The 26,595-nt window shown below is 39.8% G+C and overlaps 2 protein-coding genes across 4 annotated transcripts in view; both read right to left on the minus strand.

Moving 5' to 3' along the window:
• vaspb (vasodilator stimulated phosphoprotein b) overlaps positions 1-12,467 on the minus strand; it is a 33,019-nt gene extending 20,552 nt beyond the window's left edge. For all 3 annotated transcript variants that reach the window (XM_035911661.2, XM_006799806.3, XM_006799805.3), the window contains exon 1: positions 11,965-12,467. In XM_035911661.2, the coding sequence (XP_035767554.1) occupies positions 11,965-11,969 (5 nt within the window). In that variant the 5' untranslated portion in view covers positions 11,970-12,467. The remainder of the gene's footprint in view (positions 1-11,964) is intronic.
• Positions 12,468-22,804: 10,337 nt separating this feature from the next.
• On the minus strand, positions 22,805-25,068 carry snrpd2 (small nuclear ribonucleoprotein D2 polypeptide). The gene is made up of 3 exons (XM_006799804.3): positions 24,951-25,068; positions 23,943-24,122; positions 22,805-23,231 (listed from the first exon to the last, which is right to left on the minus strand). Coding segments are annotated over exons 1-3 (357 nt in total). The 5' UTR covers positions 24,953-25,068; the 3' UTR covers positions 22,805-23,056.
• Positions 25,069-26,595: the final 1,527 nt, after the last annotated feature.

The raw sequence follows: 26,595 nt of genomic DNA on the forward strand, positions 1-26,595 counted from the left end.
ATACGTAATTTGTGCAGCATGACAAAGAACATCAGTGAGTTTTAATAGTTGTGACTTCAGGAACAGAGGATTTCAGTATTGTGGATTATCGTTATGGCACTTTAAAGTGAACATTTGGAAGTATTGCCCCAAACCTTTGCGCAGTAAGTCAAATACGGTGACATCTGTTGGTGTCAGTATAGACAAATTCCCATTTAATTATTACTTTTGTCCTCAGCAGCCTTCCTGGTGTATAGGAGTAAGTTGGCAGCCACTTGGCTGACAGCTGGGAGCCAAGTGGAGTCGAGTCCCCTCATTCAGACTGATGGCAACACGCTGGCAAACCTCTGACAATCACTCTGAGCTCGTCAGTATCATGTTTTAATTTCAGCTTAAAGCTCAAATTAATAACAGAAATAACATTTTAATAACAGCTGACAAAGAATGATTTTACAAACATTTTAGTTTTACTAAGTCAACTCATCAGCAATGAGCATGCTGTTGGGATTGCAGGGCAGCTTATGGGAACTGGGAGGGGACAGAGACTTAGGACTGGGAAATTGATGCATATTTAATGGAAGAGAAAGCAAGGGCTCAAGAGTGAGACTGAGAGTGAGCAGCTGCATTATTGATAGAACTACGGACACTGAGACTAAAAGCATGTGTGGCAGACACGCGCATAAAGAGAGACTTTCACACACCCTCCCCACCTGTCAAGCTGCCAACACATCCACCTGTGCTGACCCGCCCGCTGGGTATAACAGGCTGCAGTGCAGAGGGCTCGCAGCTGGGTCTGATCGGACTGCTTTTTAGTACTAGAATAAAACCACAACAGGCGTGGTCATAAACAACCTATTCCTGTCCTTCCTTGAACAAAGACCACCAATCTAGTGAAGCTGAATGTAGGCAAACTAACCAAGTCACCAGATGATTTAAGAGGTTTTCTCTTAAGCACAAATAGGTCACCGACTGCTGCTCTGGGAAGGATTTGAGCCAACAGCCTCAATGCAAGAAAGGACTTCACCACAGGAAGGGATCACCTGACTGACATGCAAATTGCTCATTTATTGCAACACGGCTGAGTCCGTCATCGCTTCTTGTTGGAGCCAGAGTGAGTGCCTCATCCCCTCTGTGGTTTGGCCTTCTTGGTGAGTTAGGGGTTAACAGGAAATCACAGTGCACGGCTGGGGCACACGCCGTCTTGGAAATATCTGTATAAGGCTATGCTCTCAGAGCTTTTCTCCGAATGGCAAGTACAGTCAGGCCCAGTAGCTCCTTCTCTTCCCTCCTTCTCCTCCTCTTTACCTGACCCTCCTACCATGCTCCTCAGTGATTCCTGTTTCAGTAGGTATAAAATATGCCTGCTAATGCCACTTGGTGGTATCCTTGCAGAAATATCTCTTGCTATATATGTACATGATTTGGGGATATATTAAATAGTCTTGTCTAGACACTAAGTAGGGAACCACATTTCTGTCTCTGCATCCATCCCTTCTAATTCATCAGGCATCTCCTCCAGGAGTTCATAATTCCACAATATGAAAAGCTCATTTCCCTCCCCAAACAACTACAGCCAACAATCTTATTTTAATGATGTTCATCTTTGAGTTATTCTTGCCTTCAGGAATAAATGCCTTTCTCCGTGGCGTACAGACTGCAAACAAGACAAGATTGCATCTCATGGAACACTTGACCAGATATGAACCAACAATTTTCATTCAACTTTGTGCTGCATTTTTTTGTACAGCTTTGGGGAGGTGATTCACACACAAAAAAAATATATGAGAAACAGGTGTCGCATACAAATTAGTAACCCTCAGGTGGCTTTGCTGTACCTTAGATGAGTAAACAGTGAATCATCACTTCTTTTTTATTTTTTGCCCACTATAAAACGTCACATTGAAACCAGACAGAATGACAATAAGTCACTAAATAAAGTCTGCATTTAACCAACCCACTTCCTCCTTCTTCCTTGTGGCCTTTTTGAGAAGAACACAAAATGCGTTTCACAAATGATATTGTAAAAGCAAGCAGCTATTTAAATGCTTGCAACAGAAGAGCACCACTTACAGCCAGCATGTGCGCTAAATCTCATTAGATGATTAGAATGTGGTAGGATTGCTACGTGTACAGTATATACGGTGAGAAGTCATTACTAAATGAAGAGTGAAAGTTTCCCTTTCGCACCAGAGCACCTGAATGCTTTACAACGGGTAACGGTGGGAAAGTCATGGCCCAGATGGGCACACAGCTGCAGACAGAAGTGAGAAGAGGAACTGTTAATGGTGAAGGAGCACCGTGGGGAAACCCATTATGTGCCGGCACGTGAATGCTCCTTCTGCATCAAAGATTCTGAAACTGGGCAACTTGTATCGTTTCTTTAAAGTCACTCAATTACAAACAGTCCAGTTTTACTAAAACTGGGATTTAAAAAGACTATTACTCTCATATTAACTTCCTCTTGTTTTGGACTCTAGACTAACTTTGCATGATTCCCATGATTCTCTTGTGTTTCAAGCCAGCTTACTTCTGATTGGTCACATCTTGCAAACAAAATGTAAGCCTGTACAGATGTGCCTGAGATGTCCAAATTAAGGACATTTGCTTGCGTTATTATCATATATTGAGGAAGCACTAGAAGACACACACAAAAAAACCACTTTCAAGCAATCTGAAGTCTGAGCTTTTGGCTTACACACAACGACTTGACCCCCGATGCTGACTCGGACACAGCAAGCCCACACAAAAGCCCATTGATGCTCAGCCTTATCCATTTGAGCGTACACTGACCTCACGTCACTCGTGGCCCATATATACGGCTGCCAGCGATGTTCAGCTGGACACACATGACTCTGAAGCAAACCTCTGAGTTAATGTGATACATCCTGTGAGAAGTGCTTAGGGACTCTCCCAAACCTACAAGATAAGCTTTCAAACTGCAGAGTCCAATTTCTGCCGTGAGATAGACAAAGCTGCGCCATAAATGTTAATATGTAGCTTGATGTTCACAGTCCGAGTAAACTTCCCTCCGGTGTGGCTTCTTCAGCTTATCGGGTGGACGAGGAACAAAAACGAAAACGAGAGGCCATTTCTGAGGATTAGAGTGATGATCTTTGCGTTTGTAAGGCAGGGGAAGGAATTTTGGGTGATGAACAACGATTATTTGACATGTTTGTAAAAATGGAGAGTAAAGCAGAACAAACTTAATATAGAACTACGCTTTTAAAGGAAGGAATCGGCTACATTTCGAAGTCCTGCTATTACCATCAGTCTCCTTTAAAAAGATTAAAAGACTCATTTGCCCATTTGTTTATGATAATGTGTGTATAGGGAAGAAATAAAGCAATCTACTGCTCTTCTTGCTTCACTGTTTTTTTTACCCTTTTACGTCTGGTTCTTCACACACAAGTCCTAGCATGCTGCTGAAGGCACAGACAGACACACACATACATGCTGCAGGCTACTGCTTTCCGCCTCCATGAATCAGCAACACAGAAACATCTAGAATCAAACTATTCTTAAACCCTTCTTCTCAGTATCTTTGTCTGAATGGAGTCAAACGCCTGAGCATTCTTTGCCTGCTGACTCATCTTTTGCTGAGCATCCACTCTCAGGCGCTGTGGAAAAACTTCTTTGGCCAAAAACGTTCACTTTGTTGTCCAATGACGTCAAGAGTGGATATGAATCCCCGCTGATTCAGAGGTGGCGCGGCCTGCACGTGTGGTGTGTTTGTGTGCGCTGTGGGGGACAGGACTGGCACACTTTTAATGCCCATATTTGGAACCATCTCACCTCTGTCCTCCTCTCTGAGCTCAATTCCTTTTACAGGTTGGAGCATATCCTCCTCGACTCAGGCCAAGAAGGAGGCACGGCTCGCTCTCTGAAGGAGAACAATCCCCTGCCGATCCAAACTCTTTACTCAGCCGCCCTGACTTGTAATGCTCCTTTCCTCTGAAATTAAGAGGAGATGTCTCTTTTTGTCAACTTTGGGCAAAAAGGAAGGAGGCAACACCTAAGTCACACTTCCTGCTTCTCAATGGCATTCCGTCCATAGCTTTTGACCTTATGTTACTTGCCAGAAATGCTTACTTGGATTATCCTCACTTTGGACAAGCCAAGCTTTTTTCTTTTCGGTCGTTTTCAATTGCTTTGCCTCTGCACTGTTACCACAAAACAAACAAAAAGCAGAATGTTTATTGCCCTGAACACCAGGCAATAAACATTTTTAACACATGACCCTTTGACTAAAGGAAAGTCTTTTTAGAGACGCAAAGCTCAAACTTTTACAATTCAGGACTCAACACACTGAAGAAATACAGAAAGGGAAATACTCAGTTTCACAGTGCAACCAGAACAGCAAGCACAACAAAAAAAAATACAAACTGTCTCATTAGACTAGATTATGCACATCACGGTCATGTGCAAAAAGACGTTCGATGCAGAAAGCAGCTCAGTCCTCAACAGAAAAAGTGAAACATGAGTTGACTTTAAGTAAACCTTCTCTGTTACAAAGCTTCAGACAAACCCAGGTCAAACTCTCCAGTTTGACCTGGGTGCCTACTAATTATATAACCCAGTGCTTAACAGATGCATGTAACTGGGTCTCCTCTGAGGCTGTTCTTTCCAATACAACTGTCAATCGGCAATCGCCATCATTCCTGATAAGTGAACTTACAATCTGAGGACCTCAGATGGGAACGTTAAAAATGGCTGACAACATAAAGCTGTTTTATACCAAGTGTTGTCCATTATGCTCCATTTAGCTGTGGACCCTCTGATGAACCCACTGCATCTTTATGCCCATTAGCACTGCTGACCATACAATATACCACTGCAGCTTTTCTGCCCAAAGTGATCTATGGTTTCACTCCAGTGTTAGTGGCAGGCTCTCCATCAGCTCGTATGAGGTCACTAGACCGGGCCGCTGCAGAGGAGACCGGAGGCTGTGTCGAGTCTTCAGCTTCATTCAGTCACTGTGCAACAGCTACTGTGCACATACTGTGTTATAGCACGCGTTATAGTTTAGAGTTTCTTCTCTGGAAAAATTTAATTGTTGACGAATAAAAAGCAGGGCAGTGAAATCAGCTGGACTGCAGTTGTTCTGCTCTGTAGTTTAGAGAAGTGGTCAATGAACAAGTCCTCCAACCGGCCGTGGTCAGAGTGAACCTCCATTCCAAGGTCTAATTTCCACTTTTTTGAGTTCCTAAAACAAGAAACTTTTCAATTTGTATTTTTTTTCCTGAAAATTAACCAGAGGGAATAATCCTAACAATTGTTTCCTGTCAAAGTTACGTGAACAGATTTAGGAAACAGAATGAAAGTATCAAAGCAGTAGAGGTATATACTGATAAAAGCTAAAATCTGCAGTTAGAAATGGCACAGATCCAAATGCACAGGAAGTTTGTCTTCACAATTCTGACCTCATTTTTGACACAGTTAAGCTAAGGATATTATTTACATACATGTGAAATCTAATCCTGCTGCCCTGGAAGAGAAACTTCTCCCCAGGGTCATAACGGCTCAAAATGCTTTGAGACGTCTTATCTTAAACAAGGTCGTAGATGGAGACGCAACACCTTAGTGTTTACAGTCTCTGGCCTATGGAGAAGAAAAACGCTGCGGGAGGGCAAACAGCGTTTTCTGATCACTGGCTAACTGACAGTTGCAGGTCTAGATTAGTAATAGCAAAACACCGTAAAACTTACAAAACACCAATACCGGCTGACACAATGCCTAACCTACTTGGTCTGAAAAAAATTCCTACTTCCTGTTTACCTTAAACAAAGCAATAGCTTTATCAGTAAGACCTGAGTGGCTTGGCCAACAACCATGCCACTGTTATTAATGAGAGTATGTCTCTCCATACTGGAGTGAACGGTCAGGTGAACGTCAAAGCCACAAGAAAAAATTCTGAGCATTTTTATTCAAAAAGACTGATAAAAAAATAAATAAATAAAAGATTTATCCACTTCCTCCAAACAAATTTACAAGAATGCTATGTTTATGTTTATTTACATCCAGACTACCCATCACTGAGGCAGTAATACAGATTTCTTCAAAGACGAACTTACACTTAGTAGTGGCAATTATTAACTCGCATTTCCCTCGCCGTCGTTATGTAAACAGGCACAATAATGTCGCAAAACACACACGCAATCACCCATTTCCTTCTAGTTGAGCATACGCTTCTCAACAGTTGGCTTCTGCAGCCAATACACACAGCTCAAATTATCATCACAAAGCACACAACATTAGGACAAATTTGAGATTTTCCTCATTGTTAACATTTTACCGTGTTGACCAATGACTTTGTGTCACACACACATTTCTGCGTTCCTCAAAGTGAAATTACCGTTTATCTCAAAACGAGTCCTGTGGCTTTGAATACCAGTGCTTCATTCTCAGTCTTTTTTTATTTTTTATTTTAATCTCCTAGGACCTGGCGTCCACATATGTGGACAGTTGGGACGTCTAGACCAAAATACTTATACAAGGGCCTGATATCCACTTACGAGGACATTATACTGCCACTGTTCTATCAAAATTTGATACAAATGTCCTCATATGTGGATCTCATTTTTCTCAAAAACAAAAATTAGGTAAAAAAAAAAAATTTTCTTTGTTTTTACTATCTTTAGGTCCCAATCAACGCAAATAGCAAAGAAAAATTAAAAATGCATGCCATGAAAGAGTTCGGGTCTTAGGAGGTTAAACAAGTCAGTGAACCTCATCAACTAAAGTTAAAGCGTAACCTCAAGGTATTACTCATTGTAGTACCAGTGCTGTGTAGAAGCAGGAGACACAGGCAAAAGGAAAGAAAGATGCATCTGGATTGTGGCTAAACAGAAGAAAGAGGTTGTGCAAAACAAGCCATGTTTATACTTAATAGACCAACTTATTGGTGAAATTTTATCACAGGGATCACAGAGTTATTAAATAATTCAACTTCCCTCCAGGTGAATGGTTGCCTAATATTAGCAATCAGTAACACAGCCCCTAATCATGTGACCAACCACTAAACTCTGAGTAAACCAACAAATCCACATAAAACCTTAACAAACACACCAATAACGTCCAGATACACGACTCCTACAAACGACACCGACTAATGAGATATGCTTGTATAACTGGTTATCAACCTATCCCACATTCCTAGACTTATACGTATATTTTTGTATATATCAAAAGTTGATACACAGCTCAGCCTCATTAGGGTTTGTTTGCTGTCTTTAGTCTCAAGTTTTATGACACAAAGCTCACTGAAAAACTATTTCATAACGGTGAAAAATCACAATGGTTACAGATAAGTGATCATAGAGTTTAAAAATTAAAAAACAAACAATAACCTAGAGGCACAATTATAGACAAGCAATATGAACCACTACCTAGGAAACTGGATCTGTCACCAAGTATACAATAGAGGATTTTGTATGTTGGGCAACTCTTGTAGCAAAGTGCCTAATCCAAGAGGCTGGCCGGCATAATGGCCTATTTATGAGTACGAGAGGTGGCAGGAGGGGTAAATTGGTTCAGGGTGGGGGTGAGCTGTGATTGGATGTTTTGGGAAACAAAATGCGACTAGACGTGGCCGTTTTAATAATGGAGGGAGCTCAGCGACGAAGCACGCAAGCTTTGTGATCATTTCGACACACCGTCACCCCGACAGTACGGCAACACACCGAGGAATCTTTCAACGCGCAGATCAACGCGCGAGCCTTTATGACGTGTGAAATAAAGACATTATTCTTAATCTATTACAGGTAACCATTCCCACAAGCACACCCCAATTACTTCTGGGGCGGAGGGTTGAGTGGGGATACATGGAGGTCTATGGGTGGAAAAAACTCATTTCGTTTATGTTCACATTAAGAAAGTGTAATCAGGTTTTTTTTTTTGGAAGGAGGAAGTATTTGGGCACAGTTTGCAAAAGAAAGCAAATCGCAATTTTCCTGTCGGCTAACAAAAATAAATAAATAAATAAAAATGCAGACTGATCCTTTACCTCACACTTATAATCGTGTGTTTGTATGCAGCAAAGACTCCACATGGGTTAAAAGTAAACTGCCACTGTTATAAGCCTTGAAAAGAAAAATCCAACTGCGCAAAGGAATTAGGAGAACAAGTGAAGACATGAAAAAGAGAAAACAAGAGAAAACTATTTAGCATCCCTACATGAACATTACACAACGCCATGGCAATAACGTCGCAACCCCAGAGTTTCATCATGATATCCTTACATGGCCGTATGCAATCGTGTTGCTAAATGCCTAAATAACAGCCACTCTTAGTACACGAGGGTCAAGAGGTTGAACATTTAATTGTGGCAGATGATACAACAGCAAAACTACATAAATCACGGTTAGAGCTGCATTCCTTCCAAGTAAGTGCCAGAACAAGGAAAAGAAAATTTCTCGAGACACAGAAGAAGGGCTGGCGGAGGGAGGCCAGTTCACTGCTTTCAAGGCTGATCAATAATAAGCTTGTGCAAGAGCACAGAGACACATTGAGCTTGGCATCACTTTCACACATGCACCGTTTCTAAAAAGGGCACAGGAAACCCATTAGACTGTAAACATTATGTTAAGCAGAAACATTACACCTGTCTGCGTTTATGATCGCTCATTGTGTGTTACTTCTTGAGCCTGAGGCAGCTACACTGCCAGTCTCACATCGGACAAAGTTTTTTAGCTAAAGATTCAGTCAGTGAGTCACAGCGAGAGACGGGAGTCACCTCTCCGATAATAACGTGAATCATCATGCAGATAGATGCACTTTCTGAGTAACCTAAGACAGTTTCAAGTGCGGGCAATCAGTACAGCGATTGTTCACTGTGTGCAGATACAAAAAAACAAAAAACATAAGGAAACATTGAATATAGTGACTTAAAACTTGAAGAAATTTGCATTCACACCAACAGATCAACCCTTAAAGTCAGTTCAGTGGAGCTCAGAGGAGGAAAAGGCCTATTTCCACTGATGTAAAAATTAAAAACCAGTGCAACCAGTCAGACCTTTTCCACTGGAAACACATAACTATGTGTTTGTAACATCTACATCAAGGACGAGTCTTCTTGGAAAGGTTCTTGCCAATCACAACAGGCAACTTGTATCATGTGGAGTGACATCAGCAACCCTACATTTAATCTAAAAAGCACAACATAGTAGCCACTGTGCCAAAATGTGTCACACTGCAAAACGCCTGACTGTCTTCACTAATACCTCTGTAACTTTGCTCAGTTTCATTTCAGCAGCATCAGTCTTTGCACTGATAATACCCATATGTTGATTCGTGGATTTCTGGAGTTAATTGTCTACCTCAGCATGTTTTCAAAGGGGTTATATGCTATAAAGTACAACAACAAAAAAATAAAGCAAGGAAAAAAGTTATAAAGTTATTTATGTTTCATCCTTATTTACTTTGACAAAGTAGCATCATCTATAATATTTACACCTCAGATAAAAGCCCCACAAGTGTTAGCTTTATTTTACTTCTCACTTTGAGAAAGGAACCTCAGTAAAACCCTCAGGGTTTAAGAGGTCAGGACATTTTAAGGTCATTTTATTTAAAGACCAATTGCTGCTTCACATTGACATGCTAAAAAAGCAACGGCAAAGCTACCAGTAAACATCTAGAGCCATACAACACTGTATTGTTGTTTGTGCTGTAGAAGTGGCGTCATGAAAGCATGCTTTGACTGCAACACATCCACCGTGACGGGGTTAACAACTGAATCTCAACTGGAGTGCAGACATTAGGCAAACGTAAAGCTCAGGGGCCAGAATCAGCCCCACTAAAGACTCAAATCTGGCCCACTGGAAATGTGAAGGAGCGCGTATGTTTTGAACTTAACTGTGTTTTCATAGGGTTTACAGCTTTTCCTATCTATTAAAGACTGTCCACACCCATTACTATTCATACTACAGCAAAATAATTACCTAAGCAATAAGCAAACAAATACCAGGAAAGTTCCTATTATTGAGAGTCCACAGTAAAAGCAAATTATATTTGATCCTTACAGCAGAGTCTGTGCATTATAACCGGTTTTAAATTTCACACATTTATCATGTAGTTTCACTGGTCCAGCCCATATAAGATCAAACTGGGCTGTATGTGGCCCACAATGACTTTAACATCCCTGGTCTAACGGGAAACGGTGCTAATGCTTCATGAGAAGAACAGCAGGGCGTTTCTACGGGTTGCACATTTAAAGGCAGCCCCAAGTTGGGATGCTTTACTTAACCAACTGGGTCAGTTCCTGAACTTTTGACCAACGGGGTGCACTTCTGTGTCAACATTTACATTCCACAGGGATAAGTGACAATGAACATGAGTGGGGCTGCATACCAGCCTTTATCTATTACACAAGGTGACGCGAACTGTTTGGGCCACAATGGAGGGCTAGCCAAAGCATGATCTGTTTAGAGTTAGACAACTGCATTCATTAAGCCACATGCAACCTTCCAACTTCTCTGAGGGGCAAGACACAACCTGCACATGGGCAAAAAAATGCTCTTTGCTTACACACTGTGTGTGTGTTTTTAACTGTGTCTTTGCTGACCTAGTTTTTGGATAGGGAAGTACTTTTTTTTTAAGTCCGGCTGGGGTTATTGATAATAAAGCAGCGTGATTATCTTATCATGCGGGGTAATATTGTATTACACATAGAAAGTAGCAAGGTAGGTATATGCTGGTTGATTTGCAAGTTCTAGTTTGTAATGCTTTGTTGGCCGAATGTCATTACATCGAGTAAGTAAACACAGTAATCTTTGCTTATTGTTGCTGTTAACTTAAATAATGGCCTTATTAGAAGGGTATGTTTTATGCATAACCTGTGGCAGGATCTCAGGCAGCTCAGTCACCTCCCGTTCCTGCTGTAATCAAAGTCAGCATGCAGAAATATGTGCACAACAAATACAAAACCCGGACCAACCCATGCGCCTGAGCTGAAAGATATTGTTACAGAAAGGGCAGCGCAATAGGTTTGAGATAAAAAAAAAAAAAAAGAAAAGAAAAGAAAAACTAGTCACTCAGGTTATCAGCCTGCACCAGCACACATATTTAACTCTGAACTCCTTGGCTTTCTAAGTGCCAAAGGTGTTCGTTGACATAAGGGCTCCATAACCGTTTAAAATATGAAAGAGTTGGAGAGGAAGAAGGGGGTATAAAAAAAAAAAAAGTGAGCCCAGAGAAGCTCCAGCCAGGCAGGAGTGGTGGCTTCAAAGCGTGTAATTGCCAATTGCACAGGCTGTAACAGGACGGTGGAATTTGTGGACATGAGCTTTCCATTTTGTTCCTGCTGCAAATATCTCTTAAACTGCCAGAGGGGGGGAAAAAAAGTGTCCACCAAGAATTTGGTGTAATGCGTGTCTGTGGACTGCATGACATGAAATAAACAACAGCAAAGTGACCAGGGTGGTTATTGTGCAGCTGGAAGAGCACAAACACACCTTGCTGTGGCTGTCTGCAAGCAATCCCTTTTCATGCTCTAAATATTAAGCTGATCTCTGATCTTCGGTTACACTGCGGAGGTTTTATTGCTCTGGGGATTTTAATTACACAAACGACACTGCCAGAGGAAATCTTACGGTAGCTAAACAAATGGTCACTAATGAGTGTCTCAAAAAGCTGATACAAAAAGTATCTTCTTGTCATCCGACCTGCTAAGTTAACTCTCAGCCAGTATTTCTTGAAAGCACTTGAACAGGTGGGACCGGACACTCAGCATTAAGGCAATTCTGCTACACAGTATCATGTGTGGTTGAAAGGACACCAAAACAACTAAACGCAAGAGTTGCTTCTGAATGAGAAATAGAAGTGAACGCGTTGGGAACACCTGCTGTAGCGATTAAGCGAGCGGACAAGCACCGTGGAGCAGGCTCTACCACGTCAGAATAAAGGTCGTCTACTTGGAAAAGTATTAGCCGAAACACAAAATGTAGCCTGGAAACACAATGAAGATGAAGGGATTTGAGCCGCTTTACCCACCTCATTGTTCGGCCAGAGTGGAGATCCTCTCCTCGCAGGCAACTTTGGCTGACTTCAGGGGTGAAGCCCGGCTTGAAGAGTCAAACCAGCGGAATAAAAATAATATATATATATATATATTTTAAAAACCTAGGAAAAAAGAGGGGAAGAAAACCGCATCGACACCCGCGAATGGGGTAGCCACAAGCGGGATAAAAGAAGCACACCTCGACGATTTCCTGGTTGTGTGTGTTGAGCGGGAGGGGAGGAGGAGGAGGAGGAGAAGGAGACGAAGGAGGGGGGGATACAGTAGTGAAGCGGGCTTGTCAACTCCAATCACTATCCCACAGTGGTTTCTACCATTTAAAGAGGTGAAACGAGAACCGGCGCGACTATGCTAAAAACTGAATTTCTCCTCTCACACTTTCAGCTGCTTTAGCGCTCTGCTTCTGGACACCGAAGCCGTACGCAGGCGCCAGGCTTTTCTCGTTCCCTCGGTCACTCGGTAGGACTGTGTAAATTCATTGGAGTGTGGCCCAACCCGCCGGCTTCAAAGTAGGCTGCAATCCCATGGTGCGTTCAAGTCCGCTCCGTATAATCCACATTTAGGAGGATGGGGTTTCCCCTGGCTTTTATTCTTGTTTCTGCGACCTAAAAAACCAACTCTATCTATCTATCTATATATATCTATATATATATATATAGATATATATTTCAAAATTGTTCAAGTTATTAGCATGAGTAACTTGACAATACATGTGTCAAGTTACTCATGTTCTGAGTAATTTGACTTGTTGAGAAGCCTAACTTGAATTTTCTACTTGTTCATTCAAATTTTCGATTTAAATAAGTAAAAACAGTTAGTTTCATCTCAAAGTTTGCAGTTATCATCACATCATTTCAAGTTACATATGTGAAGGTTTTTTAAATTACTGACTATATAGCTCAAACATTTAGGTATTTACTCACTCAAAAGATAGAGTTTGAAATGTTAAAAAAATATTATAAGAAAAGTAACAAATATACAAAGTCAGAAATTGTTCAAAAATACATGTTCAAGGTGGAACTGTTTGACAAGCATTGTTTTACACGAGCTTTACCTCCATGAGCAGTGTCAGCATGCTAGTCTTTACTGCTACTACTTTTTGCTACTTATGTTTTTCTGACAATATTTTTTCCGCTTAAGTAAAATTATTTGCAGTGTTTACCTGTTTAGCATTCTTTCATAATGACACCAAACATTTCCTTTAACACGATGGGCTTCACTGTGTCTTTTAGCACACCTGCAACTTACACGACAGAAAGGGTAAGGGTGAGTATGTTTACATAAGAACTTGAGGAACGAATGCATGCATTTTACACCACAAGTAGTTCTTCCTCTTCTTGTTGTCTTGTATGCCCAGAAAGCCATAAAGACATAAAAAATTGCTCAAGAATGCAAAATCTAAAGAAAAACAAGAGCTACTTGAGCCCACTCCCTTTAGCTCGTCCATAATCAAAGATTTGATCTTATCTGGTCTTAACTAATTATAAATACTTATTCATAAATGGAAGTTGTTATATGGCGCATGCAGGAACCATCACAGCTCCATAGCTGAACTAAATAGGCAGGTATACATTATACAGTGCATTTTTTCTCTATTTGAATACTCACGTTTCTTACTACAAAAACGTATTTCTTTTTTATGTTTAAGCACCTTTAACCTGACATTCACACTTCGACAGATGCATTAGTATTAGATTACTGGACTACACGCTCTATCTCCTGAGCCCCAGCTGGGTCTTGCAGAAATTATTCGATGTAATTTTATTTTCCAATACCACATAAAGGCAACATCATGTCCAAGCTCTCCACCTCAGCCTATTGGCTGTCTGGCTTCAGAGTTCAAATAGCTACTGTGGCTTTGGGGTCTCTCTGTGGTATCTCATGTGTAATTCTTTTGGAATTTAAAAAAGTAATCAAAGCAAAAATAAATATTCCAAGCTGAATCACTTAACCTTTTAAAAGCTCTTACGTTATGTTGTCAGAAAATACTATGAATGGAAAAAATGTCTGTCTGATGGCTCACGTGGCCCAGTTTTCAGCACTGAGATATTACACAGCGTTAAAGCACTTCTTCTACTTCCTGATGGAAACAGAAGTGGAAGAGAGGATGTGAAAGGAATGCATTACGCCAGCATGGTATGTATAAACATCCAGAAAGTCAATATGCCTTTAGTCTCACTATGCATACATGCGCGCACACGCGCACACACTCAGGCATACCAGCTGACTGCTCTGAGCAACTTTTTGGTATGATTTCTTTCTTGGCCACGTGCCCTCTGTTAACCGTGCTCTCTGAAGCCCAAACAGCACCCTGCGTCTTGTGGAATTTTACAAATATTAACAGTTCCCGTGTAAGTTCCTGCTTCAGCATGTGTGAAAGTGTTTGTGTGATTTGCGGTTTCTCAGACTCAAAAGGCTGCTTGTGTTCCCAGAAAGTAGCCCATAAAGAATCAGAAGCAGTCACTCTGTAATTCTAGGGTTTCTCCTTTGCTCCTCCTCTTTACCACAGCTTTATTTCCACAGCTTGACGTCAGTCGGTCAACATAACCCACAGATGGCAGTCTGACAGAAAACCTGCTGGACAGCAGCAAAGACGCCTCCCCAAGGCTTGGAGCAAAGGGGCAACAATAGGTGTTCAGAGCTGGAGAAAGCATAAGAAGAAAAGGGTCACGGGCTACTGAAAAAACACAGAGCAGAAGACAAAAGAGGGTGTGCATGGTGAACCTGGCTGTATTTCACTTATCTCACTGTCTCTGGGTTTGGAGTGAGGTTATTATGTAAACAGACTGCACTTCTACTACATCTTACATCAGAGATCCAGGACTTGGTAAAGCATACAGTCCCGAGGCAGCGTCTGAAAGCCTCAGCCTCCCCACTTGGTTGAATAGAAGACAAACAAAGAGAATTACACAACTGAACTTCGAGCAAGGAAACAAAGTGGTAGCCTGGATCCTGAGGTTGGCAACAGTTATCCTAACAGGGATTAAGATTAACAGTACGGACCATAGGGGATGACCTACTGTTTGAATGGATTATAAAGAAAATTCAGTGGTACAGAGAGCAAGTGTTGCTGTTGAAGTGTCTTAAAATCTCCTTCCATTGCTCTCTGACAGGGAATGTGACTGGAGGAGGGTGAAATCTGCAAATGGGAGTGAGACACAAGTGTTCGCTAAGAGGTCTGGGCTGGAGGCCAGCTAAGCAAAGGGCAGCAGAAGGATTTTAAAGAGAGTCCAAATGGCATGTCCTGAAATGTAGGCCCTGTACTCCTCACAGGGCAAAGTGGGAGGCATTATACAATGGTAATGAATGCCAGACTACAATCTTTAAAGTGAAAAGACACAAATTGAAACCGTTCTTAATTTGGAACTTGTTTTGCAATCTTAAAAACAGAGCATTGTGCAACATGTAATTAAAGTTCAAGAGGACCGTGACAACAAATCCTGAAGATCAAAATGAAAGAGTCAAAACAAAAAGGATTTCTGGCTTGTATCATTGTGTTATTTGTATCACACATGAATGTGTCAGTCTTGAGGGTACAGCGTAAGTGAAAGGGAACTTAAGACAATCCAAACAAGGCCTCTGTGTATTATCTCTGCGGCCCACTAGATGGCAATACAAGCCTAACAAATTACATCCAGGTAAAGCTGTCTGGCCTATCTGTATTAACCATCTCACAGTCAGTGTGCTGGAAAAACTAGACTCACAACGTGGGGCCCCTGTATTTTTTCATATTGTGCAATCAGTGTGAAGCTAGTCTTCCCTCTCCAGAGTTTAACTTGGACAATTCTTCCTTTAAAGGAATCTCAAAAAGTCTAAGAACTCAAAGACAGCAGGGATGAATGACATCTGCATCTACAGATGGTGTCACATCCATTAAATGCCCTGAGACAAGTGTGTTGAAGAATTACAAGACTATAAAGAGTTAGGTATTCTTTAATGTAGTCAAATAAACAGTTAAATAAACAACAATAACATCCAGCTAACATCTATTACAGGGCTGGCATGGAGAGGCAGACCACTCGCATTCATACTTCTAGGCAATATAAAGTCACCAGCTAATCTAACGTGTCTTTGGCCTGTGGAAGGAAGCTGAAGCAGCTGGCCAGTTTGGTGAATTCAAACCCATCTGTGAGGGGACATGGATAATCACCACTGTGAACCCTGGAAGAAATAACATATCCACATTGTCCATCCTTCAAATTGTAAGTTATTTGAAATAATACATGGCAACAGGTAAGAGCAGTGAGTATTAACCCGAACTGTGACGCTGAAAGTCCAGGAAGGATTTCTGTAAAGTCCTCCAAACTAATTTTTAGCAAAGGTGAATGTTCCTGCAATGTCAAGAAAACGTTCCTACATGACCATCAGGTAACGCCACCTAAAGGAGTGCAGAGAACATCCTAAACATTTGCTTGTTTATTGGGTTATATTGCCACATTGTCACATTTCTGAAGCAGAAAAATACACAAACTTAATTTAATTCAAAACATTTTGACCAAAACAAACAAACCGATTAGTTTCCATATTGTAGGAACTCCAGAAAAATGAAGAACGTACAGTTCAAGCTAGCTATTACACCATGAGTTGTGTTTCTACAGCTAAAGATATTTGGCATTGACAGGAGATCAGAGTAGTTTGAATTCACAAGCAAAACTTGTAGAGAAAATGTTAGATTGTTGGGGTTGTGAAGTTTCACACTATAGGTAAAACTTAATTAAACATTTAATGTGATATAAAATAAAATGAGTGCATTTAAATATATATGCATGTATTTAATAACAATTATTTAAAAAAAAATACTTAGAGCTACAAATAGCTGCACCGCACGGAAAATAAGGATGAATGTGCTTTTATTGTCAGAATGAATGTCTCATTAAAATGAAAATAGTACTTTTATTATAAAACATGATCAGAATGTAAACAGGTTGCTGTAGAATTTACAGTAAATTACTGGCAGCTGGTTGCCAGTAATTTACTGTAAAAAGTGTTTACAGTAAACAGTCTGACTGTAAACATTTTTTTTGTAACTGCATTTACAGTAAAGTTGCTGTAAGTGGATTTGATAGTAATTTGCTGTAATTTTACTTACAGAAAAGCTACTGTAAATGAAGTTAACTGCAAAGTTATTGTAAATTTAATGCTTAATGCTTTTAATTTAATGCTTTTCTGTAGTTAAACTTACAGTAGCCTAAATGTTTTATAAATAAAATTGCAGCACCTACTGTGAATTAATTTTACAGTAACTTTGCTGGCAACTGTACGCCAGGAAGTTACTGCAGTCTATTTTACTGTATTTATATTTGCAGTATTTTTAGTGTATTTTCATTTATAGTATTGTGTTTAACAATCCTATAATATATATATATATATATATATATATATATATATATATATATATATATATATATATATATATATATATATATATATATATATATATATATATATATATATATATATATATAATTTGTAGCAGTCATACTGTGTTCAGATGTCCACTGTTGCAGGGTTAACATATCTATACCACCTTACTCAGGTACAGTAGAGCATGTTTGTAAACAGCTCTGGATCTACATGCAGCAGAGAGATACACCTGATCCCCGCTGTTTTGGCTGCCGCTCTATGTGTCCCAGCACTTACTGTCATTCCTCACTTAAGAGATGAGTGAAGGCAGCGTTTATGTATTTACGGAGCTGATACTCTCCTTCTCATTCCCTCCCTATTCCTCTCCACCTGGCCTGGCGGCTATGACACCCGGATCGCGGCTCTGCTTGAAAACAAACTGCGGCGGCGGCTCCGGTTACCGGAGCCCAATCGATGCGCTGCAGGGTGTCGCGTTCCTCGGATGGTTGCCTATCGATGCTTGGCCGATCGCTATCATAATCACACTTCCCCCCTCTTATCGCTTACCTACTGAATAAAACATCTGCCTTCCTGCTCACGGATCGCTCATCCTCCCCAAAATCTGGAGGGAAAGAGACTTCTTGAAGTGTCTTTGACACGAGTGTAAGTAATCTGAGACAAATGCACGATGATACCCGACAAATCAGGTCCCTAAAGTTGTCTTTATCCGAGGCATCTCCAAATAGACCCACCGGCTATCTGACAGCTTTGTCCCACGATGCTGCAGCTGAGTTTCATTGTTGAGAGATGCTATTTGATCCTAAACAAGCTGTAGATTTACACTTTGTGATAGGTCGCCCGTGTTTGTCACAGTAAATAAAAGGGAGACTCTGAACTTGGTTTTCTATAATCTATAGACTACCTTCAGGTTCCGGGGGTGACACTAAGGCGCCCAGGCAGGTGCTATAGCTACAGCCAAATAAGCGCAAACCGGCACCGAAATAGTACTTTTAACCTTAACCGACAGCATAAAATGAAGTGAAATGAAATTAGAGTCTGTGTCTGAACGCTCAACTGGTCAATAAAGGTTTTAATAAAAGAAAATTATGTGTGCCTTAGTCTTTGACCTTTTCAACCTCACTAAGGGGGACACTACCTTGAAGCAAGAGCGCCGAACGTGATGGTGTTTTGTTTGGGTCAGGAGCGCCTCCAGAATTTTTTCAGAGGGGTGGCCATATAGGGACCACTAAAAATATTGCTGGGGCACACCCAAAAAAGAATTTCCAATTTTATTATGCTGTTGTCAGATATAGGTTACTTGAAAAATATGGCAAAAATCATTGCAAGAAAAGAATTATATGTCTAGGTAATTTCTTGCTAATTGTTGTTGTTATCACAGAAAATGGGCACATATGAAAACCAAGTAAGATTTTGAAATCTATAATAATCAGTTTTAAATAACAATAATGTTTCAACTCATTGTAGGGTGTCTTCCTCTCTCCTGTGCTCGCGTTTATTAAAGTTATTACGCCGTCTTTCTAGTTGGCCATCTCCCAGAATTGGGGGGTGGCCAGTGCCCCTCATAAGATGAGATAAGATAAGATAACCTTTATTAGTCCCACATGTGGGAAATTTGTTTTGTCACAGCAGAAAGTGGACAGTGCAAAGTTACAATAGCAAAAATGGTGGCACCCCTGGCATGCTTTTGCTGTACTTTTATTTGCTGGGTTTTTTTTTTTGCCTTTCTTTATTTAAATGGAAGAGCACTTGAATGCTCAGGGCCACCGTAAAGCTCACTAATTCACCTTTAGAGAATTTTTATACCAGCTTTAAAGACAGCATTAGTCCTGGCCATCGACAAAACATTATTTAAGACCGGTGTTCATACCTGGAATACAATAGCAGGCAAATATGTTGTCACCATGTATTTTATATGTTCACCTAAGAACACAAGACATAGTAAGAAACTTCTTCTTTTTCTACTTTATGTTTAAATTTAAAAAAAAAATTTTACTTCATGAGTGTCACTAACCCAGGTAAGGCTCAGGTACATGTCTTACAATGCGCAATACCATTGGATGAGATCATGGATAGGACTTACTCATGTGCTTTACTGAAGTACAAGTTTAATGTAACTGTAGTAACTTATTTTTAGTAATTCTTTGCAATACTACTTTTCTATTTTACTCCATTATGTTTTGGAATTATGAAAATATAATACCATGTACCTTTTATTTTAAAGCTTTATTCACTAATTATTTTGGAGATAAGTTAAATGACTTATCTGAGATTAAGCTGACCAGCAATATGTAAGTTATTAAAATCAACAGCTGGAACATGATATAATCAAATGCAGGTTTAAGGTTTTTAACTTTTAGGTAAGGAAATAGTCTAAATACTTTTTTTCCACTTTGCAAAACATTTACCTTTAAAGTTCAAGATGAAATCCTGGAAACACCCTTGGTAAGGGAGGTAAATGTATACATAAAGTGTCAGTTTTTACAGTTGAGGGGTTTTTCTTTTTTAAAGCAAAAGGGACAATCTCTCACTGTGCCTAAAAAAACAACGATCACAGACTGAGTCTAAGGAGACCGAGTGGTGATCTGCTCCTATCCAGGGCCCGCTGCCTCAGTGGGAGCGCCCCTGCAATGAAGCTTCATTCTGTTTGATGCTGAAACTGACCCCTCACCTTTGCATTAAAGTCATAAAGGAAATAATATCTAAAGGAAATGAGTGGAACAGAATGAACAGAGTTCAAAATAGTTACTAAAAAAGAATGATGTATTTCGCGATTGTGGCTTTTCAACTGTTTATAATATTGATTTCACTGATTATTGTTGTTAGCTTCTGTTGGTATTACAAAAAGCAGATACAATACAATTAACATCTCAGTGTAGAGGTGCAGATTGTAAGTGTGCATGGAGTCCTTAGTTCAAGGCTCTTGTAAGTTGTCTCTAGTTCTAGCATCATGTCTGAAATTAACACTTACATCTGAAGAACTGACCTAAGAAATGTTACTTATATTTAGAAAGGAGCGGCCGTTAAGTGTTATGATTGGCATTCTTGGTCAATGGGGATACTTAAAAAGTACCCAATGCTCAGTATATTGTCTAATTGATTATAATCTTGCAATGCTAAGTTGTCAGGGAAGGCAATCATACCACCTTAATTTGAAGGTGAAACTGGACTCCTGTACTGGACTGCCCGGGTAACACCGGAAAGCTCATATTTCATAACCGTCTGTTATCTTCTTGCTCAGGAGTCCTGGTCAAATTCAGTCAAATTTCATTTTAATGTAAAGAGGTCGCACTACAAAGGTGATCAGATTGCTTTGTGCAAAAGGGCAAAACTGATTGTTCTTGCCGTGACCCTGTTTGTCGTCACATTACTAGCACCAGGCTAAAAATAGAGCTGAAATATTTGTTTTCAAGGGTGTTGTCAAGCATATACATTTTAACGCCGTGTATATTTGACAAAGAGAATAATTAAACTGGTGGAAGTGAAGCATATAGCACAGAGCCATGGATTTAGTCTGCATGAATGAGGTCGTTCACTCAGATTCTCAGCTTAAACAGAAGGGTCACTGTTCTGGGTTGCTGCTGTAACCGTCGTAGTAATCCTTTATTTATTATGTTAATAAAAATTGATATAATGCTTCCAGTTTCACCCTGTTAACCATTAGATTTGGCCCACAAAAAAATAAATGAGGGTGAATGAAAATGAGCTGATTTATTTATTTTCATGCTTAAAATCTTTTTTTTTTTTTGGGGGGGGGGGATTTAAATATGGGTGAGGTAACTTGCATTATCTGTCATGTTTGATGCGTGGATTACCGACTCTCACATCAAACTGATTGTGAAGTGTCCCTATCATAAGCTATGTTTTGGATGGTTTACTACTCGATGTACAACATGGGTAAATCTGAACTACAGAAAAAGGAGCAGATCTTTTGGGGGCTTCCTGGTTGCCGCGGGGCCCTGAACAGCTGCTGTGTGCCCTTGGGCTGACTATGAAACAACTCGTCTATTTTCCGGCCTCCGCAACATGATCTCAAACTTGGATTTGCCAGAAGCATTAGTGCAATAGCTATCAGAGCAGTCACAGAAGTTCACTACATTTCACATAAAGCGCTAAGCCCGACTCTCCCGTTGACTCGCCCAGCAGGCTTCACCTGAGAGCTGTAAATCAGTGACGACTTGTTGCCCTCGCACAGATACTCCACAGGTGCTGGGCTGATAGGCGCAGGGTTAACAGTGAGAGTGTAATGTGACATAAATTATAAAACAGAGGTCAAGATGTTAGGATGACAGCAGAAAATTCAGGATACTTCTGTAAACATATTTAGCAATTTTTTCACGAGGTTCCATCAGATAAAACAAGAGGAACGATTGAGAAATCAGAGGCATGCAATTCTCAACGACCCGCCCGCCCACCCTTCACAGAAAACTATAAAATACACAAACAAGCATTTCATCTACGTAACCATTGAATATGAGAGCACCACAGAGCAGAGGTTAGATGCCAACTGGTAGGGAGAAGTAAGGCGACACTAGCTGTTGAGCTATTAAGCCAATTAACAAAGTGGTCAGGAGGGGCCGAGCGGCAGAGAGGGAACGGCTCGAAATGGAGAGAGACGAGGGTGTGAAGTGACAGTCAGCACATCTGGTCTCATCAATAATGCAGTGGGCCTTTAAACGGCAGTTTGTCGCTTATTGAGCGCTGCTGACTGAAATCAAGCCCGACACCTTAGATGCTGTCAGGGGAGAGTGAAAGGGTGACAGTGGAAGGAGGAGGATGAGAAGGGGAGGGGAGGGGGAGGCTGGCAAGGAGAAATTATTTTTCAATGACTGCACTGAACGAGCGCTACAAAATACCACCAAGTACAACCTCATGAGCGTATGCGCTCGTCGATTAGTGAAGTTGAACTTTATAGTAACATCCGTCCAAACTGATACGTAAAAAGGACTTTTAGGGACTTCAAGTGGGCGGCAAAGATTAAAGTCACCTTTTTGTGTCAGAACAAATCCTTTGCTTATTATTCAGGGCCAGAACTCAGAAACAAAGTTCATTTTCTTTGTTGGTGAGACGTTATGTCACTGTAAATGTTATGGTTATTCAAGTTTATCACATCATCATTTTAATTACTGGTAAAGTTAAAGACCCAGTCAGAAGTTTGTGTGACACCGTGCAGTGATTATTAAATTAATTCTTTAGTTGGAGACAAAATGTTTTTTGAGGTCAGGGATGTTAATTTTTAGCCCAAGTGAACATAAATAGATGTAATAAATGTGATGAAGCTGAAATATTGAATTCTTGAGAATGGGATAAACAGACCATCTGAAAACATAAAACCATTGTTTTGTCAGAGAAATTAATAATATAAAGACTAGTCTACATTTGTGTAATGTAAACATACACTCTAAAAGCTATAATAATATCTGCACAATGTTTTCATCTCTTCATCACTTTTATTATGAAAATGAAAAAGACAGAAAAGCTCCACACCAAAGAAAAAAATTGGTCACTTTCGTGCCTAACATTTAAATGACCGTCAAAATGGGAGAAACATATTTTTGATGACACGTTTTCTGTCTTAATAGTGAATTCAGTGATCCAACATCAAAACCAAAACAAATAAGGTTACGGCAACTACAATTAATTGCCTTGAGGAAGTGTAAGAAAAAAAAAAAAAAAAAAAAAGAATAGGTGAGCGGTGCAGAGAGGTCATTTTCCTGTGATCAGAGGATTTCTCAGCACCACGATGACAGAATCGCCCCTGAGGAACATTTTAGAAATGTAGCGGTCCTTATTTACGGGCTTCGACTTCTTCTTTCCCTTCCCGCTCTTCGGAACTTCTGTCCACATCTCCTTCACGTTCTCCAAGACCATGTTGCAATGCCTGAAATGCCGGTGGTGATGTAATGTTAGTAATTTATAGAAAATAAATGCATACATAAATAAAAGCCCTGTGATTTTACTCAGGTACTCATGCATTTACATGTGCTGTGATTTTTTTTTAATCTTTTGCCGTATCAGAAGAAATAATAAATAAATATCACACCTATAATGGAAAAAACAAAACAAAAAGTACTTTTTAGCTGCTACCTCATTCACAGTGGGTTATCCCGGTGGGTAGTTCTGCATGTTTTTGATTTCTATAACTGATTTTTCTGACGCAACGCCAATAGGAGTTGGCATTTCCTCCGGGATTCAGCCGGCAGATCTTTCACTCATTAGGTGTGTAAACCAGCTAATTAAAATGATCAAATGTGCCTGAGGATTATGATGTTCCAGCTACATTATACAAGAATAACAAACTAAATGTGTTTGGTTATTTTTACCTTTGAGAGAGGGCAATATTTAATAACAAATTAAAGGTGCTAAATGTGACTCCAATGGAGAAAAATAAGAAACGAGTGAATACTAAAAAGGGACCAAAGTGACACGATAGCATGTTATCACCATTGGCTAGCAATAATAATGAAATAAAGGCTTAAATGTAAGAAAACAGACAAAAGAAACACGATAAAAAACACACTGATATAAACAAGTAAGTCTCACATTATACCCTCAAGAGTGTTAAATACTAAATAAGTGTCTGATTCAATACCTGTCAAAAGCCTTGACTCTTCCGAGCAGCTTCTTATTGTTGCGACAGTTTATGAGGACCTGCGTGTTGTTCTTCACTGACTGGGTGAGGACTGAGAGGGGGCCGGTGTTGAATTCCTCCTCCTCTCGCTTCTGAAGCTCTTCAGGGGTCATCTCTGACTTGGGCTTTGTTAAGAGGCTCCTGCAAATGAAACAATGAGACAACATCATAACAGTATCCTAATAAATGAGTGTGACAATGACAATGGCATATTTGAAGTACCACTATTGGAGGTTTTTCTGTTACTAAGATAAAACAAGACTTTATTGATCCTACAACAGGGAATTTTGTGCGTTGACACAGCTCATGTACAGCCTGATTATACATTTTGAAGTTATTTTTCTTATTATTATGACATTTCGCAAAAATTCATTCATTATTTGTTGTGTGACTACTTACTGAGAAAAGTTAAATGGAAAACTTAAACTGTACATAGTACACAAAGTAAAGTACCTCACTACACCTGTAAAAAAATAGATATTGGGCACAGAGATGCATTTATCAGACAGCACACACAACACACTGAAGCTTAAACCTAGCCATTTAAAAGCGCCAGTGAGTCATGTTTTGGGACCTTTATGCTAAACTATTTAAAATAATAATAATCTTTACGTCACTAGACTGCCACAGATCGCAATTAGTTACCAGCATGAAAACGCACGCTCACACATTGTCTCTTGTTAGCATTTAGAAAACTAGCATTTACGCTATAGTCTGATTTCGGAATCAGTATTTTGAAACTTTACAACAAAGAAGACCAGATGTACGAACTACTTTTGATATAACTACAACAAATCTGTAACACAGCAAGTTATGAAAAGGCAGAGCTCCGAAAGCGTCAAGCTAACCGGCCCGGGTAGCAGAAAAGCTAACAATGTTAGCCTTTTAAATGCTCGCTATTAGCGGATTTCAGTGTCTGAAAGAATAACCAGTCTCTCATAACAGCAGCTGATCATCACAAACACTTACATAGTTTCTTTAGGTCGTTTTCAGCTCACTCTGCAACAATTCGGTCGTTTTCAGCTCGCTTTGCAACGATTCCGTTGGGCTCGCGTGGATCAAACTACTTCCGGGTCGTTTGAAGGCGCTTCAAAAACGCCGCTACAACTACCGGGTTACTACAGGCTCACTAAACGCTACAAAAAAGTCCATCTGAAACACACCGTTTCCATCATTAATTGCATTATATTTTACATTTTATTCAATAGACTGCTTCTAAAAGCTGACTAGATATGATTTTATTATTCTACTCCGGTGATCTATCCTGTTCACAAACTAATGACTTATTAATTGCTGAATTTTAAGAGGTAAGACAGAAATATTTGTTTTTAGTCCAGAAAATCAGAGACAGAACATTTTTTTGGGATAATCAGTTTTGGTAATCATATAGTTTGATAAGAGTCCTCACACATACATGAAGATTTAAACATATTACTCCAGTGCCGAAGTCACTTCATTGGCTCCCAGTTGAGTACAGGATAAACTATAAATCTTTCTATTAGTTGATAAAGCTTTCAATGGTTTTAACTTTTATGGTAAGCCCATGAGATTACGCGTAGTAAAATATGGTATATGCATATAAAATTGACATCGATGTTAACATATTAAATACAGGATAAATTCTTATGTAAGCATGCTCAAATTGTCTTTCAGTTTGAAAGCATAATTTTACTTATTATTTTACTTATTATAGGGAATAGAGCAATTTTACACTGTGGTAATTTTATGTTTTTTTTCTGCAAAGAATACTGAAACAACATGCTCTAATAATAATTAAAAATAAAATAAAATAAAAATAATATTAACGCCATGGGAGTCAATATAACTCAGAGTTCTTAAGAAGATGTTATAGGATAAAGGAAATAAATCAGAGAGCAGTCAAACTGATATGCCTCAAACAGTTAAGTCATTGTTTTGCTCTTCGGTACAGCAAGAACGAGTAAAAAGAGCACGTCTATGTCTGACAGAGGGAGATTGGCTTTCTGACAAGAGACAGACAGACGCCTATAGGTGTCCATCCCACCCACCTTGTTTCAGTGGTGGCAGATCTACCTGTCGAAAGCACTTGCTGCAGATAATGGCAGCCTGTGTTCTGCTGAGGAGGGGAGTGTGATTGACTGGGATCGATTACGAGCGCTGCTGGGGTACATCTTTATGGAGCACACCTAGCTCAGCCAAAAGTCTTGCATGCTAAACTGTGGTGTAAAATGAGCTCATATACATGAAACGAAACTGTGGGAGCCTGAAAAGACTTTGGTCAGTTAAGAGAGCAGGCAAATACTCAGTAACTAACCAAAAAGACAAGAAGAAAATATATGAAACAGCTAAATAGAAAAAGTAAAGTTTCCTTTTTGTTAACCTAAATTTTATTGGCTTTCAAAACAGACAGAACAGTGAGAACAAAAAAATAGTAAAACATACACTTTAACACACATGCAGATGCACAAAGTAACTGTAAGATTGATTTAATTGGATTGTTTTTCTAAGAAAATGGATAGATAGACCTACAAGAAAGTGAATGGGATTTTAAAGGATTTACAATTCCTGCAGATTTATCAAAACATATTGTGGACATACTGTAAATCTTAATATCTCAAGTTTGCATCAAGCAGCA

Source organism: Neolamprologus brichardi, chromosome 14 (genome assembly GCF_056152115.1).
Source record: "Neolamprologus brichardi isolate AB-2024 chromosome 14, ASM5615211v1, whole genome shotgun sequence".
NCBI lineage: Eukaryota > Metazoa > Chordata > Actinopteri > Cichliformes > Cichlidae > Neolamprologus > Neolamprologus brichardi.

Coding starts and splice junctions, on each gene's coding strand:
- snrpd2 (XM_006799804.3), bottom strand. Junction 23,232..23,942: donor AGAGTCAAGGCTTTTGACAG/GTATTGAATCAG, acceptor CCGGCATTTCAG/GCATTGCAACATGGTCTTGG.